Genomic DNA, 16,665 nt, shown 5'->3' with positions numbered 1-16,665 from the left:
TATATATATATATATATATATATATATATATATATATATATATATATATATATATATATATATATATATATATATATATTTTTTTTGTTCAAACATGAAGGGAAGTGTCGTCAGACAAAGATGCTATCTATCCTAAACATTGATAGATGTTAGGCAAAAGTGCAGTTTTAGCTCTTTCAGCAGACACAGAAGCCTCATTTTATATATAAGTCTTCCATATTTTTTAAATCATTCTAATTTTGGTGAGGTTGTTAACGAGACATTTATTTTAACTTTGCCCGGACTTCGAGTTTTTATTGAAGTCTATTTGTTAAACTGTGCTAATAGATTTCAGATCCTTCAATTTTCTACAGGCGCACTGCATCTTGTAATCAACGCATCACCCGTGAAACACTACTGTACTTGAAAAGATTACTTGACTTGTTCCTATGGAGATGAAAATCTTTACCATGCTCAGCTGACATGTCTCATTAAGCCAACAAGTAAATGGAAAGGGAATATTTCTCCACCACCTTTAACCCCTGCTGGGATATAGTTAAGGCAACAATGATCCTGTTACCCCTGTGTTTTCCTATCTAGGGTGCAGGAAAGCACAGGCTCTTCTCAGACTAAGTACTCCAACTCATTTTCGCACTGCACATGCAACTACCCTGCCTCTCTTTCGTAGAAGCCAGTTTTTTTGTATGTCATCCACATACAGTACATCCAATCTGGACAACAGTCTGCACAGCTCAAAGGAAAGGAGGCAAAGCGATGAGTTATGGAACAGATTTAAAATTGGTGCATTAGCCGGCTCCTGAAGACTATATCAACAAACGCCTTCTCTTTTCTCTATGTTGTTCATTTCTATCCACTATGAGATGAACAATCCTAGCTGATCCCATTGGCAGAAAAGTGCTTCAGAGGAAATCGAAGCCTGAGACTGGGTTTAGCGACCTAAATGTCAAAGAGCCTGGTAACCATCAAACTTAGTGTGAGAGCTTCTTCTCTCCTTGACATAAGGCTATTGACCAAGAAACCTATTCTGGGCCTGTGTTTCTTAACTACTTCCAGATTTTTTGGGGAACTTCAGAGAAATACTGTTTCTCATTGATTTTAGCTCATTGGATGGAGGAATTGCCGTTCAGCATGATTATACGATGGATGGGTTTTTGATATAAAATGCCCTCCAGGTGACCCCAGCCATGATTCAATTCAGTTGAATAGGAGATATTTACCTTTTCATTACATGCATGCTGTTAGTTGGGTCACACCCAATAATAAACAAACAAATCGTTTGTTTGCTGCATGTTTCTAAATACTGTATGTGTATTGGAGCATTTCCGAATTTCCACTGAAGTCAATGCCTTCTTCCTCCTTCTCGCGCCAATGAAATCCATAGGGTGACAGGATGAGCTCATTTTAATGAGAGTAAATCCCAAATAACAAAATTAATAAATCATACAAATAAAAAGAGGCTGAGTTGCTCAAAGAATAAAAATGTATGCCGTCATCTTGGGGCTTAATCCTTTGGCTGTCAATATAAGAAAAGAAAATGCTTCTTTAATAATAAAAACGTGCAATGTTGGGACATTTACAATGTGTTGTTTTCAAAAGCTATTTACTAGAACCCTGCGTCACTGATTCAGAGTGTCTTGCAGAGGAACTTTTGTTTTTTTGAAATGTTGCAGTGTGTATGATCATGGTCCTGTGTGGAGGGGTTTATTTGATCATCTCATATCTGCAAAGTAGCAAGGAGGAAGGTACAAATATTTTGGGGACATGAGGCAATGCTACTCAATCTCCTAATTTCATGGCGACGTCTGCTAAAGGTGATGTCACGTTGTGCATAATAAACACGGCTAAATTTACGACAGATATCTTCTTTATGCTTTGTGTTTCAGCAAGATTTAGTTCAAGTCAAATGTTTGGATCAGTATGACTCAAAACAACTTTGCAAATTCATAAAAGATTGTCAGTAGTCTCTTGATTACTCTCCCTCTCACTCACGCGGAAGAAATATTTGGTCTTTGATGACATTTGGGTGAGACATGTACTGATGAGGCATCGCATACATATCTGATTTATGTCCACATACAAAATTGGCCCAGCTTAAATGTGAAAATCAGAATTTTATTGTTCATACTGACTGAAAAAAAATCTGATACTGTTACACATGGGCATCAAATTTGGAGTTGAACCAGTTTGAACAAGATATATTTTTTTGGTGCAAGTTGAATAAAATGGAACAGACCTGCTCTGGATCAGATTTAAAACAAACTAAATTAAAAAAAAACAAAACCTTTCAGTGGAATGCGAAATGATAATTACCCTGGTCCCCACCAATCACAGTAAACACAGTAAAGTGTTATCAACTTCCTTATGTTATGACCATGAAAGAATATGACCATTTCGGCTCTTGAAAGACAAGCAATGAGTTTGCACTCAGCTGTCCCCTCTGACTGGGTTCAAACCCATTGGTGCCTTTTGTCGAGCGGCTAGGGAAAAACGGCACGTATCTAAACTCCAAAGGAAGCATATAAGAAAATCCCCTCTAAAGCCTTTTGAAAATCTTGTTTTGGTGGGACATTGCCATGCACTTGCCAAATTCTCATTGGCACGCAACTAAACTGCAGCCAGTTCACAAAACCAAAGCGGCAACTGGCCTCATCAGCCCAGCGCAGTCAACCCCCCCCCCCCCCCCCCCGCTTTTGTGTTGCCCGTTACTGCACATGGATCTGATTTGCTGCCTTATTAGAGGGTGTTTACCTCCTGTAATTGAAATACCCAATGAGACCAGTGTCCGTTCCCTCCATCTTTGTCTCTGGTCTGTCTCGACCATAGAGACAGTCCTGTCTGGCCAACTCGAAAGCCACACAGGGAGGACACATGCGTCGTCACCTCTAATGACAGACAACATTTGTTTTTCGCCCACACTGTACAATCGGTCAGTAATACCTGTCAATGACATCGCTCAACCTTTGGAAAATAAAAGCACACAAAAGATTCAGGATTTTCAACAAAGCATGTTTACATGGCTCTACATCTCGGTGCGAGGGCAAATGTTATATACATGCAGTCAAGGATATCTGAGAAACCGACGGACATGGCCTTGGCAAACACGACCAATATTTTAATCTGTTTGAGCCTTCCTTTTGCCTTAGTTTCCTGGACTGAAAGCAGGGATAAAGCAGCGGCGTGTCTCACTTTTCAGAATTAAGGAAGCCCTTTCAACTTGATGAAGACATTTTTTGTCTGTCCTCCGGAGCATTTTAAGAGTTGTTTTAAGACCAAATAACATGAGCACTTCTCTGACCCATGCCAGAACCCCTTTCCGCTTGGAAATATTTGCTTTGGACGCCAGCCTTGCCCAGCGCACAACACAGGCAATTATGGGAGCTATTTTAAACGAGAGAGATCTACTGACAGGCGACACCTCATTTGGAGGGATGAAGGAATCAGGAAATGAAAACTTCATTGATGCACTGAGAGTATGAAAAGAGAATTCTCACAGGTCTGTTTGCATCTTCCACAGGCATGCTTTGCATCCATCAAGGACAATTGGGTCTGCGCATGCATTGAACAAGTTTTCGGTTTCACGCTGCTTCTCTTTTTGTTATTGCCAACTTCATGAAGTCAACAGCAAGGCATGCTGCATGGTCAATCGAGGACAAGCGAGCTCTTTAGTGTGTTGCAGATAGGTTTTCTGCTTCGAGCACAGAATTGGACTGCAGACTTGGTCCACGGGGGTGATCTGCCACTGATGTCTCGTCAGGTGCCATTTAGAGCTCACGGCTGTCTGTCCACCGCTCACTGCATTTCTGTGGGGATGAACAAAGAAGACAGAGTCAATTTTAATTTGTAACTCTGCCGGGCTGAGAATTCCCCAGAAAGGAAACTTAACCCAGAGGCTTTCTCAGACTGGACAAATAGACAGTAATTTAGTTTCGCATGACGGTTTATTAAAAAAACAGCCTTGTATACACAGCAGATTATTGATGCAACGAGCAGTGGGGTGGATAAGGTTCCAATGTGGTCGGTCCTGATAGAGCCCAGGTCTCCAGGGGAAGAGAGCAAATGGAGCGTTACCTCCAGAGCCACAGTGCACGCACGAACAGTTCTTTGGACTAATAAAAGCAACACAGAAAAATAATTGCAAGATTTTTGATATTGAGAAATGTATTTTTGTCACATAATGCCATAGCTGCAAGTGGTGTACCTGTGGTCATCACCGTTTCTTGTCCTGTCGGAGAGCCAAGCCTCAGGCGATACCTTTGAAAACGCCCTGCCTCTGTGAGGTGCATTAACTTGGTTGTTTGTACCAGCCCTCTAGTCACACACCCCCCACTCATCCGCAGAGTCTCCCTCCACCTCGACTTCTGCTTCCTTCCTTCCAACTACATTCCTTCACCATAGGGCTGACAGACACTCGTCATCAGCAGGTACTCTAGTCCAGGTGGATCAGGTTTCTCACTTGCCAGCGCTTTGTGCTATATGTGCATTATGGATTAGGCATGCTGCAGTTGGCAGTTTTTGTGCAAATTTTGTGAGCTGCCATTTCGGATAACTATTCGTCAAGGCCTCTGCAGACAGATTAAGACTAGACAGTTTGGCGTTCCTGGAGACAGTATTTAAAGGGACGCTGGGGCCAAACAGTCATTTTTGTATTTTTATTTACTGTCAAGCTCAATGTATATATATTATTTAAATAAGAATGTATATTACGTGAACTTATATTTTCAATAATAGTCATTCGTTTTTGAGAAATCATTAAAAAACACCACTTGAGATGAAAATGAGAGCCATGGCCACACCCACATATAGTTTTACCCAATTATGGATAATGTGAGACTCAGTTCAACCATATTGTGTTGCAATGACATTCTGCCAGTTTGGGGATAAAAAGCTGTTTTTGAAACAGATGCATTTTAAGAGTATCTCTTAATTACACGGCTGCGCTCATGTCACTAAGTGGAAGTGGCTGCACAAAATACACTCACACACAAACGGCAACACAAATCTCTGTCGAGTTTATTTCTGCATTCTGATTGATTGTTAAGGGAAAAATATATTGATTAGAAGGGGTTCAGCTTTTGACCATTCTGATGGACCACCAATAAAATAGCAACTATTATTACATTTAGTTCCTATATGTCATCCTGTACACGGTAAATCAACCCATTAAAAAATCAGGGGTTGAGATATATCTTTTGGCCTAGATTTCACCCAGATAAAATGCATATTTGAGTAAACTGAGAAGAGATCAATAATTTTAGGATTTATACGTTTTCTGGCACATTTGTTCTGATTGTTTGCCATAATTGTTTTTTTTTTCTACCGTAACATGGGTGCTGTGGCTCAGGAACATTTGGGAAACACTCAACTTTGCCTACAAAGCAAAGTCAATAAAGGGCCTTTGAATTTGGTGTACAAGATTTTACAACCAGCCAAGTATGACATCCAAATTAACGTCATGCATGTGAAGACGTTAATGTGTTTGGTAAACATTATGTTACGGCTTGTACTTAAACTAATATTGGCATTTAACTGTGCTCTGTCTTTAGTAGCCAAGGCCTCGTGAAGTGACTGTAGGCTCTTAAAAACGACATTCATCTGTTTCTTATTAGATCGCTCTCTGTTCAAAGACTTGCTTATTATGATTGCGGTTTACAAGTAGTTTTCCAGACGCTGGCCAGCAGCACTATGCGTACGTTTTGTTCGAACCTGAAGTAATTGTAACTGTGTCTTGAACGATTCTCTCCCTGCAGATGTAGACGAGTGTTCGGAGGGGAACGGCGGATGCCAGCAGATCTGTGTCAACATGATGGGAAGCTATGAATGTCGCTGCCGAGAAGGATTCCTCCTCAGTGACAACCAGCATACCTGCATCCAAAGGCCAAAAGGTTACATATGTACATAATGCACACATGCAAAAAGATTCGCCCCAAAGGTTCTTATTTGGACAATTATGTTGATTTTGCCAATCATATGCCGTACGCCTATACCAGGTATAAAAGCCAGTTTTCCAATTTTATGTGCATAATTATTTTGTACTGTATACTGAAGGGTGAGCAACATAAAAAATGTTTTGTTTGTTTTCCCTCTGACATTTAAAATTGAACCCATTCAATGTCTGGCAGCATCTGAAGCCAGTGCCATGTGGAGTTAGCCCAGGATCCTGAGCGCAGATAAAATGATGAAAGGTAGTGTTTAGGAAAGGCATAATTTACATTTATTGAATAGGCTTTTTTTTTACCGGTTGAAGTTAGCGAAAAAAAGAGTCTTATATGTGATGATGAACTACACATAATGGTATGCTTACCTGTCCATTGCACTGCTGCATACTTTCTCCTTTAAAATCATGTGAAACATTTTCTTTATTATCATTACAAACATGGGTGGCACAGTGGCCAACTGGTTAGCACATCCGCTCACAGTGCAGAGGTCCAGAGTTGGATTCTGGGCTCCTGGAGAGAGGGAAGTTTTTATTATTAGCAGATTTCCTTTGCAGTTCTCAAGTGTGAACTTAGAAACTCAACTCTGACCTTCCCCAAATAGGAATAGACTCTAATGGCCCTGCCTTTGTAGACAGGTGTGCACGCGCCTGGCCTAAAACGTTTTGGACGTTGGCAGACTGCGCTACGCCTCATCGGGCATTCCAGCAAACCAACGGCATTTTCTAATAGATGCCTCGGCGCACCTTCATGAGCAACTAGAGACTCACCCACTAATTTTCTGACAACAAGGCATGTCCTGCTCAATATTTTACTTGGGAACATTCTCGTATAAAAATATATTTTTGTTAGGACTCCGGTTTCCTCCCATAGTCCAAAAATATGGAAACTCTTTATTGTGACTCGGTGTGATTGTGAGTGTGCATGGTTGTTTGTTTCTGTGTGCCCTGTGATTGGCTGGCAACCACTGAGGGGTGTCGCAGGGTGACTGCCCAAAGATGACCAGCATAGGCTCCAGCGCGCCCCTCATGAGGAAAAGCTTTATAGAAAATGGATGGATGTATTTTCATTGAACACATACTGAACATATACGTACTTTCGGATGTCATCTTGTATCATTATACACTGTAGATATTTCAGTTTGTCTTCACCAGCCCTGCATTGTCCTCCACTGTATTTCCATTCAGTATTAGTCAGGAATTTGGCCGTCAATAAACATACAGTATATTGGTGATCTCAATCACATGTTTTTGCAAGGTGTGATGATCAAAAGATTACAAAGTTCAGCCGGTTCGACCTGATATTGCGGCAGTCAATGACCTCTGACGTTCCAAACTCCACTGGATTGTGCACAGTGCATCTTGTAAATCTGGGATTCATGAGATCAGGGTAGCCTGGTGAACTGTCAGTGTTTACATTTCATAAACGCTCTGTTATTTGACTGGAGTAAAAAGCTGTATCATGTGTTTCAAAGCACTCCGACTCTATCCATGGTGCCAGAAATAGTACATGAGCACCAGGCCCATTTGATAAATGTGCTCACTATTTACCTTAATATTTCATTTTCATATTAATTTGAACTTCATGGCTTCCAGATGAAATTTTGATCGGGCGATAGCAGCGGTAATGTAAATTTAATAAAACTTACTCCTTCATTCAGAAAGCAGCTCTTTCCGTCATTGTTTCATTATTTTGAAAGATGACTTGGCTGCTTAGTATTCAGAGCCTTCTCATTCACAACTCATCCCGAGTGAGCACTTGATCAGTGTAATACTCGTGGAGCATATTAGCTGCCGGGACCATTCAAAGGGTCACATTTGAATGTCATATTTCACTTCAAAACATGACGTGCAGATAACAAGCACACATTTATTAAAAGAGCCTTTGGAAGCCATTATGTTATATGATGTGTGAACACTCAAATTGAGGTCTGGTTTGGTTTATGCTCAAAAAGCACCTGGTCAGAGTTACAATATATTGCGGCTTTGGCTTAAGTTATTACTTCCTCAAGGCCGTGTGAGCTTTACCTTATGGTTACAGTAAGACTTGTCAATAATCCTGGACATGTCTTGCTTGTAAAGAACTAATGATCCCAGTTTCAAGTGTTCTGGTTTTTGTTGCCGTGTGTGAGTAGAACATGAACTTGGGTCACCAGTAGCGAAGTGTGCTGCTTGTTCGATCCATCTCAGATGGACTTAAATGGCACCACCACTGCTTAATGCAACTTCAACCGCCACATTCTGACGCGCCCGACCCGCCACCTCGCCCCGAAAGTCTCAAAGACGCGGCGGCGCCGGGCGTGGACCTGACGTGACATTCTCGTTGTGGCGATCTCGCACGCCGAGCGCCGACGCCCACCCGTGTCGGCTCTCGTCCTGGCCGCAATCTGCGGCCGGCGTCAGTGGACAGTCCCCCCTCCGGTGCCATCACACGGTCGATTGCTGTGTGGGAGCCAGGCATAGAAAAAAATAGGGTCTGACATGGTCGTAAGTCGCGCCAGTCGTAAGTCGGATGCTGCGCACACACCCACACCCACACACACATCTATCTATCTATCTATCTATCTATCTATCTATCTATCTATCTATCTATCTATCTATCTATCTATCTATCTATCTATCTATCTATCGACCGATATATATATATATATATATATATATATATATATATATATATATATATATATATATATATATATATATATATATATATATATATATATATATATATATCTCATTTTCTGTACCGCTTATTCCTCATTAGGGTCGCGGGGGTTGCTGGAGCCTATCTCAGCTGTCTTCGGGCACGAGGCGGGGGACACCCTGAATTGGTTGCCAGCCAATCGCAGGGCACACAAAGACGTACAACAGTCACTCTCACACTCACACCTAGGGACAATTTTGGAGTGGTCAATCTGCCTGACATGCATGTTTTTGGAGTGTGGGAGGAAACCGGAGGACCCGGAGAAAACCCACGCGGGTCCGGGGAGAACATGCAAACTCCACACAGGGAGGCCGGACCGGGACGCGAACCGGCGACCTCTGCACTATGAAGCCGGTGTGCTAACCACTCGACTACCGGGCCCATATATATATATATTGTTACGTTACTCGAGGCAAGGACGCCGGGCTCGAGTGGCGAGGGAAGGAGGGAAGGCTTGGATCCAAAATGCAACGGCGAGACAGAGATCAGGGTAAAGTCTTTTACTGAGACACGCATGCAAAACAACAAACTGGGGAATTTTGGGGAAAATTGGGGAATGTGCGTAAAGGCAATGGAAGAAATAGCGAACCTGACAGCAAGGTAGTAGTGGGGGTGACTTCCGAAATATTCCGACGGAGACTGAATAGCGCAATCGGCAGATATAGTCAGAAGGCACAATCACGGGAATGACAAACAGCTGTGGGAACCCAGGTGCGTGATGATAGGAGGGGCCGTCTCCAGGGAGCAGCGGAGGAGATGACAGGAGGGGCGGGGCGCGCCCAGGACGGCGACGAGATGTGACAGTGCCCCCCCCTCAACGGACGCCTCTTGGCGGCCCACCAGGTTTGGAAGGGTGAGCCGCATGGAACGCCCGGATGAGAGATGGGTCGAGGATCCAGGCCCGTGGGACCCACTGTCGTTCCTCCGGTCCATAACCCTCCCAGTCGACCAGGTACTGCACTCCTCTGCCCATGCGCCTGGAGTCCAGTATCTCCCGCACGGTGTAGACCGGTCCGTCGGCCAACATCCGGGGGGGAGGTGGGGGGGTGGGCGTGGGGGCTAAGGAGCTGGTTTCCACTGGCTTGAGGAGGGAAACGTGAAAGACGGGGTGGATCCTCATGGTGGGTGGCAGCCGGAGCCTCACCGAGACCGGGCTGAGGATGGCCTCGATGGGGAAGGGACCCGTAAAGCGTGGGCCCAGCTTGGCTGAAGACCCTGCCAGCCGAAGGTCCCTCGTGGACAGCCACACATCCTGCCCGACCTGGTAGTTGGGTGCCTGTCTCCGATGACGGTCCGCCAACCGCTGGTTCCGGGATGCGGTGCGTGTTAGGGCTTCCCTGGTCTCCTTCCAGACTCGGTGGGCCCGTCTGAGGTGATGTTCAATAGACGGGACCTCCACCTGGCCCTCCTGTGTGGGGAACAAGGGCGGCTGATAGCCACAGGCGGACATGAATGGGGACCGACCTGTGGCTGCGGAGACCAGGGAGTTGTGGGCGTACTCCACCCAGGGAAGGTGCAGGGCCCACGACGCCGGGTTGTGGAGGCACACGCACCGGAGGGCCGCCTCCAGGTCCTGGTTCTTCCTCTCCGTCTGTCCGTTTGTCTGGGGATGGTATCCAGATGACAGGCTCGCCGACGCCCCTAGGGACCGACAGAAACGCTTCCATACCTTGGACACGAACTGCGGTCCCCGGTCCGACACGATGTCCGTCGGAATCCCGTGGAGACGGACGACGTGGTTAACCAGGAGTTGAGCCGTCTCGATGGCGGACGGCAACCTGGTTAACGGGACGAAGTGGGCCGACTTGGAGAATCGGTCCACAACGGTGAGGACGACCGTCTTGCCACGGGAGGGCGGGAGGCCTGTCACGAAGTCGACGGAGATGTGAGACCAGGGTCTGGACGGCACCGGTAGCGGCTGGAGGAGTCCGGCCGGGGGCTGGTGGGAAGCTTTCCCACAAGCACAGGTCGGGCAGGCTTTCACGAAGCTGGTGATGTCCCTTCGGAACCCCGGCCACTAGAACCGTTGGGCGATGAGTTGGATCGTCCTGTTGACCCCCGGGTGACAAGCTATCTTGGAGGTGTGCCCCCAGACGAGCACCTCCGTGCGAAGAGGGGCGGGGACGAACAGGCGATCCTTAGGACAGCCCCTGGGGATGGGGGTCGTCCCCAGGGCTTGCTGAACTTTTCTCTCAACCTCCCACCTCAGGGCACCCAGGATGCGTTGGGCCGGCAAGATGTTGGTGGTGGTCTCCTCCCTCTCTGCCGGCTCATGGATGCGGGATAGGGCATCGGGCTTGGTGTTCTGTGACCCTGGGCAGTAGGTGAGAGAAAAGTTAAACCGGGTGAGGAAGAGTGACCATCGGGCCTGTCGCGAGTTAAGTCTCTTGGCAGACCGGATGGCCGCCAGATTCTTGTGATCCGTGTAGACGGTGAAGGGGTGTTTCGCTCCCTCAAGCCAGTGTCTCCATTCCTGCAGGGCCAGGACGACCGCCAGCAGTTCCCGATTGCCGACGTCATAATTGGCCTCGGCGGGGCTGAGCCGGCGGGAGAAGAAGGCGCATGGGCGTAGCTTCTGGTCGGTGGGAGAGCGCTGGGAAAGGACGCAACCTACTACGGACTCTGATGCGTCAACCTCGACCGTGAACGGGAGCTCGGGGTCGGGATGACGCATGACAGGGGGTTTGGTGAAGGCACGACGGAGGCGGTTGAATGCCCCCTCAGCCTCGGGAGCCCACCTGAAAGGGAGCTTGGTGGATGTGAGGTTAGTGAGGGGAAGTGCCTTCTGACTATACCCGCGAATGAAGCGGCGGTAGAAGTTGGCAAACCCCAAAAACCGCTGAAGCTGCTTGCGCGTCTTTGGGGTCGGCCATTCCACCACCGCTTTGGTTTTGGCGGGGTCGGCCCTGAGCTGCCCCTGCTCCACGACAAACCCCAGGAACGACAGAGAGCGGACATGGAAGTCGCACTTCTCTGCCTTCACGTAGAGCCGGTTTTGCAGGAGCCGCGCCAGGACCCGTCGGACGTGTTGCCGATGTTCTTCTGCAGAGCGGGAAAAAATAAGAATGTCATCAAGGTAAACAAAAACGAAAACATTGAGGAAGTCCCTGAGCACATCATTAATCAGATTTTGGAAAACGGCGGGCGCGTTCGTGAGCCCGAACGGCATCACCAGGTATTCGAAGTGCCCTAAAGGGGTCTTGAATGCTGTTTTCCATTCATCCCCCTCATGGATCCGGACCAAATGGTAAGCGCTGCGAAGGTCTAATTTAGAAAACATGGTGGCGGACTGAAGGGGCGCGAAGGCCGAATCCATGAGGGGGAGAGGGTATCTGTTCCGGATGGTGATGTCGTTCAGACCCCGGTAGTCAACACATGGGCGCAGGGATCCGTCCTTCTTCTCGATAAAGAAAAACCCTGCGCCCAGCGGGGAACGCGACGGGCGAATGAGTCCCGCCGCTAGAGAGGAGTCTATGTAAGTGCTCAGGGCTTCTCGTTCCGGTTGTGAAATGTGGTAAAGTCTGGAGTCCGGTAATGGAGCCCCTGGCTGCAAGTCAATGGCACAGTCATACGGTCGGTGGGGTGGCAGGGATTGGGCTCTGTCCTTGCTGAACACCTCCCGCAGGTCATGGTAACATTGTGGCACGCCCTTGAGGCAGATGGCCTCGGGCGGGCCAACGCGGGAGGGATCTTGCCCTGCCGTAGCCGACCGTAGGCAGTTGGCGTAGCAGTAGGGGCTCCAGCCCTGAATGGTGGGACCCTCCCAGGAGATGGATGGGTCGTGGGTATTGAGCCAGGGAAGACCCAATACCAACGGCGCATTCCGGGAGGGCATGACTAAAAATTGGCGGTGCACCACATGGTTCCCCGCTACCCGAAGTTTGAGCGGGGCCGTGATGTGCGTGACTCGCGCTAATAGTCCTCCGTCCAGGTCCACGAACTCCTTGGGGGGCAGGAGGTCGATAAGTTGGCAGCCCAATGAGTCTGCCAACTCGGGATCGATAATGCACCCGTCGGCCCCCGAGTCCACTAATGCCCGCACTGTTTGGGAGCTGGAAGGCCCAGTCAATTCACTTTCCAGCTCCAATCGCGTTACGGGGGTAGGGGGTCTTGCCTCCCGCGTCGTTTCTTAGACAGGAACTTACATGTGCCGGAGGTCTTTGGTTGGGGGCCTTGGGTGCGGCGAGCCCCGGGTTCGATGCGGTCGTTCCCCCCACCGATCAGCATGGGTTCGGGGGAAATCTCCCGACGTCGCACGCGCTCGCTGCCGGGGTTGGTTCTCAACGACCGGGTTCGTGGCTCGTCGGGCCGCCGACCGCTCAGCTCCCTCCGTCGCTCCTGAAGGCGGTGATCAAGGCCGATGACTATGTCGACCAAGTCGTCGAAGGTGGTGCCAGAGTCGCGTGTAGCCAGTTCGTCCTTGAGATCGGAGTTAAGCCCGCGACGAAACACCCCCCTCAACGCTCCGTCGTCGTAGCCGCTGCCAGCGGCCTGAATCCGGAAGGCGACGGAGTACTCTGCAGCCGAGCGGGACCCCTGGACGCAGTCGAGGAGTCTTCCTTCTACCTCAACTTCCGTGACCGGATGGTGGAATACCCGGCGAATCTCTGCCACGAAGTCCGGGTAGGAGGTGCACAGCTCCGGTCGAGACTCCCGGATGGCCAGCACCCACGTCTCGGCGTCTCCCCTGAGCAGGCTGGTGATAAAAGCTACCTTAGCCTCATCGCTAGCGTAGGCTTGCGGCAGTTGTTCAAACACGAGCGCGCATTGCATGAGAAATTGCACGCAACGCCCGGTTTCGCCTGCGTAGCGAGAGGGGTTGGGTAGCGGGAGCGGGTGCCCACCCGCGGACGGGGAGGACCGAATTGTGAGGGCTGCCAGACGTTCCTCGACCGTCTCGAATCGTTGAGCCAGCGAGGTGGTGATCTGGCGGAGTTCCGTGATGGCTTGCGGCATCTGGCTCGAACGCTCCGCTTGCATGGAGAGGGCGGTGAGGAATCTGTCTTCGCCGGCGGGATCCATGGGTGGTCGGAATATTATGTTACGTTACTCGAGGCAAGGACGCCGGGCTCGAGTGGCGAGGGAAGGAGGGAAGGCTTGGATCCGAAATGCAACGGCGAGACAGAGATCAGGGTAAAGTCTTTTACTGAGACACGCATGCAAAACAACAAACTCATAAATTGGGGAATGTGCGTAAAGGCAATGGAAGAAATAGCGAACCTGACAGCAAGGTAGTAGTGGGGGTGACTTCCGAAATATTCCGACGGAGACTGAATAGCGCAATCGGCAGATATAGTCAGAAGGCACAATCACGGGAATGACAAACAGCTGTGGGAACCCAGGTGCGTGATGATAGGAGGGGCCGTCTCCAGGGAGCAGCGGAGGAGATGACAGGATGGGCGGGGCGCGCCCAGGACGGCGACGAGATGTGACAGTGCCCCCCCCTCAACGGACGCCTCTTGGCGGCCCACCAGGTTTGGAAGGGTGAGCCGCATGGAACGCCCGGATGAGAGATGGGTCGAGGATCCAGGCCCGTGGGACCCACTGTCGTTCCTCCGGTCCATAACCCTCCCAGTCGACCAGGTACTGCACTCCTCTGCCCATGCGCCTGGAGTCCAGTATCTCCCGCACGGTGTAGACCGGTCCGTCGGCCAACATCCGGGGGGGAGGTGGGGGGGGGGGGGTGGGCGTGGGGGCTAAGGAGCTGGTTTCCACTGGCTTGAGGAGGGAAACGTGAAAGACGGGGTGGATCCTCATGGTGGGTGGCAGCCGGAGCCTCACCGAGACCGGGCTGAGGATGGCCTCGATGGGGAAGGGACCCGTAAAGCGTGGGCCCAGCTTGGCTGAAGACCCTGCCAGCCGAAGGTCCCTCGTGGACAGCCACACATCCGGATATATATATATATATATATATATATATATATATATATATATATAAAAAAAAATCCTCGTCTCACCCACCATGGGTGGTGTCTGTCCGAATTTCAGCTCGGGTCCTCTACCAGAGGCCAGGAAGCTTGAGGGTTCTGCGGAGTATCCGTGCTGTTCCCAGCACTGCGCTTTTCTGGACCGAGATATCCGATGTTGTTCCCGGGATCTGTTGCAACCACTCGTCGAGTTTGGGGGTCACTGCCCCAAGTGCTCCGACCACCACAGGCACGACTGTCACCTTTACCTTCCAGGCTCTCTCCAGCTCCTCTCTGAGCCCTTGGTATTTCTCGATTTTCTCATGTTCCTTCTTTCTGATGTTCCCATCACTCGGGACCGCTACATCCACGACAACGGCTTTCCTTCCCCCTTTATCTATGACCACGATATCTGGTTGGTTGGCCATTACCATCTTGTCAGTCTGTATCTGGAAGTCCCACAGGATTTTTGCTCGGTCATTCTCCACCACCTTGGGAGGTGTTTCCCATTTTGACCTTGGGGTTTCCAGTCCATACTCCGCACAGATGTTTCGGTAGACTATGCCAGCCACCTGGTTATGGCGCTCCACGTAGGCTTTCCCTGCCAGCATCTTACACCCTGCAGTTACGTGTTGGATTGTCTCAGGTGCCTCTTTGCACAACCTACACCTTGGGTCTTGTCTGGTGTGGTATATCCTTGCCTCTATGGCTCTGGTGTTCAGGGCCTGTTCTTGGGCAGCCAGGATGAGTGCCTCTGTGCTGTCCTTTAGGCCAGCCCTCTCTAGCCACTGATAGGACTTCTTGAGATCAGCCACTTCTGCTATGGTTCGGTGGTACATCCCGTGTAGGGGCTTTTCCTCCCATGATTGTCCCTCTTCCAGCACCTCATCCTCTGTTCCCCATTGACTGAGACATTCTCTGAGTACATCATCCGTTGGAGCCTTCTCTTTGATGTATTCATGGAGCTTGGATGTTTCATCCTGGACAGTGGCTCTCACACTCACTAGTCCCCGGCCTCCTTCCTTACGGCTTGTGTACAGTCTCAGGGTGCTGGACTTGGGATGGAACCCTCCGTGCATGGTGAGGAGTTTTCGGGTCTTAACATCCGTGGTCTGAATCTCTTCCTTTGGCCACCTTATTATTCCTGCAGGGTATCTGATCACTGGCAGGGCATAGCTGTTTATTGCCCGGGTCTTGTTCTTGCCATTGAGCTGGCTTCTGAGGACTTGCCTCACCCGCTGGAGGTATTTGGTCGTAGCCGCTTTCCTTGTTGCTAATTCGAGGTTGCCATTGGCCTGTGGTATACCGAGGTACTTGTAGCTGTTTTCAATGTCTGCTATTGTTCCTTCAGGGAGTGAGACCCCTTCAGTGTGAACTACCTTGCCCCTCTTAGTCACCATCCGACTACATTTCTCCAGCCCGAATGACATTCCGATATCACTGCTGTAGATCCTGGTTGTGTGGATCAGGGAGTCTATGTCCCTTTCGCTCTTAGCATACAGCTTGATATCATCCATGTAGAGGAGGTGACTGATCGTAGCTCCATTTCTGAGGCGGTATCCATAGCCTGTCTTGGCGATTATCTGGCTGAGGGGGTTCAGTCCTATGCAGAACAGCAGTGGGGAGAGTGCATCACCTTGGTATATGCCACATTTGATGGACACTTGCGTTAGTGGCTTGCCATTGGCTTCAAGTGTGGTTTTCCACATCCTCATCGAGTTTGCAACGAAGGCTCTCAGGGTCCTGTTGACCTTATACAACTCCAAGCATTCATTGATCCATGTGTGTGGCATCGAGTCATATGCTTTCTTGTAATCAATCCAGGCTGTGCACAGGTTGGTATGTCGGGACCTGCAGTCTTGAGCGACTGTTCTGTCAACCAGCAGCTGATGTTTGGCACCTCTAGTATCTCTACTAATGCCTTTCTGTGCTTTGCTCATGTATTGATCCATGTGTCCACTTATCTTAGCCGCAATGATGCCTGACATGAGCTTCCATGTTGTGGAGAGACAGGTTATTGGCCGATAGTTGGAAGGAACTGCACCCTTTGAGGAATCCTTCATGATCAGGATTGTTCGCCCTTCGGTTAGCCATCCTGGGTGAGTCCCATCCATCAGCAGCTG

General features: G+C 49.1%; 1 protein-coding gene across 6 annotated transcripts in view; it reads left to right on the top strand.

Annotated features, from left to right (window-relative positions):
* scube3 (signal peptide, CUB domain, EGF-like 3) overlaps nucleotides 1–16,665 on the top strand; it is a 105,820-nt gene that overhangs the window by 36,153 nt on the left and 53,002 nt on the right. For all 6 annotated transcript variants that reach the window (XM_088995272.1, XM_088995303.1, XM_088995295.1 and 3 more), the window contains exon 4: nucleotides 5,748–5,882. In XM_088995272.1, the coding sequence (XP_088851398.1) occupies nucleotides 5,748–5,882 (135 nt within the window). The remainder of the gene's footprint in view (nucleotides 1–5,747; nucleotides 5,883–16,665) is intronic.

Source organism: Hippocampus bargibanti, linkage group LG01 (genome assembly GCF_051943395.1).
Source record: "Hippocampus bargibanti isolate YZ-2025 linkage group LG01, ASM5194339v1, whole genome shotgun sequence".
NCBI lineage: Eukaryota > Metazoa > Chordata > Actinopteri > Syngnathiformes > Syngnathidae > Hippocampus > Hippocampus bargibanti.
The sequence above is the reverse complement of the archived record's forward strand: the minus strand, read 5'-3'. Positions and strand labels throughout refer to the sequence as shown.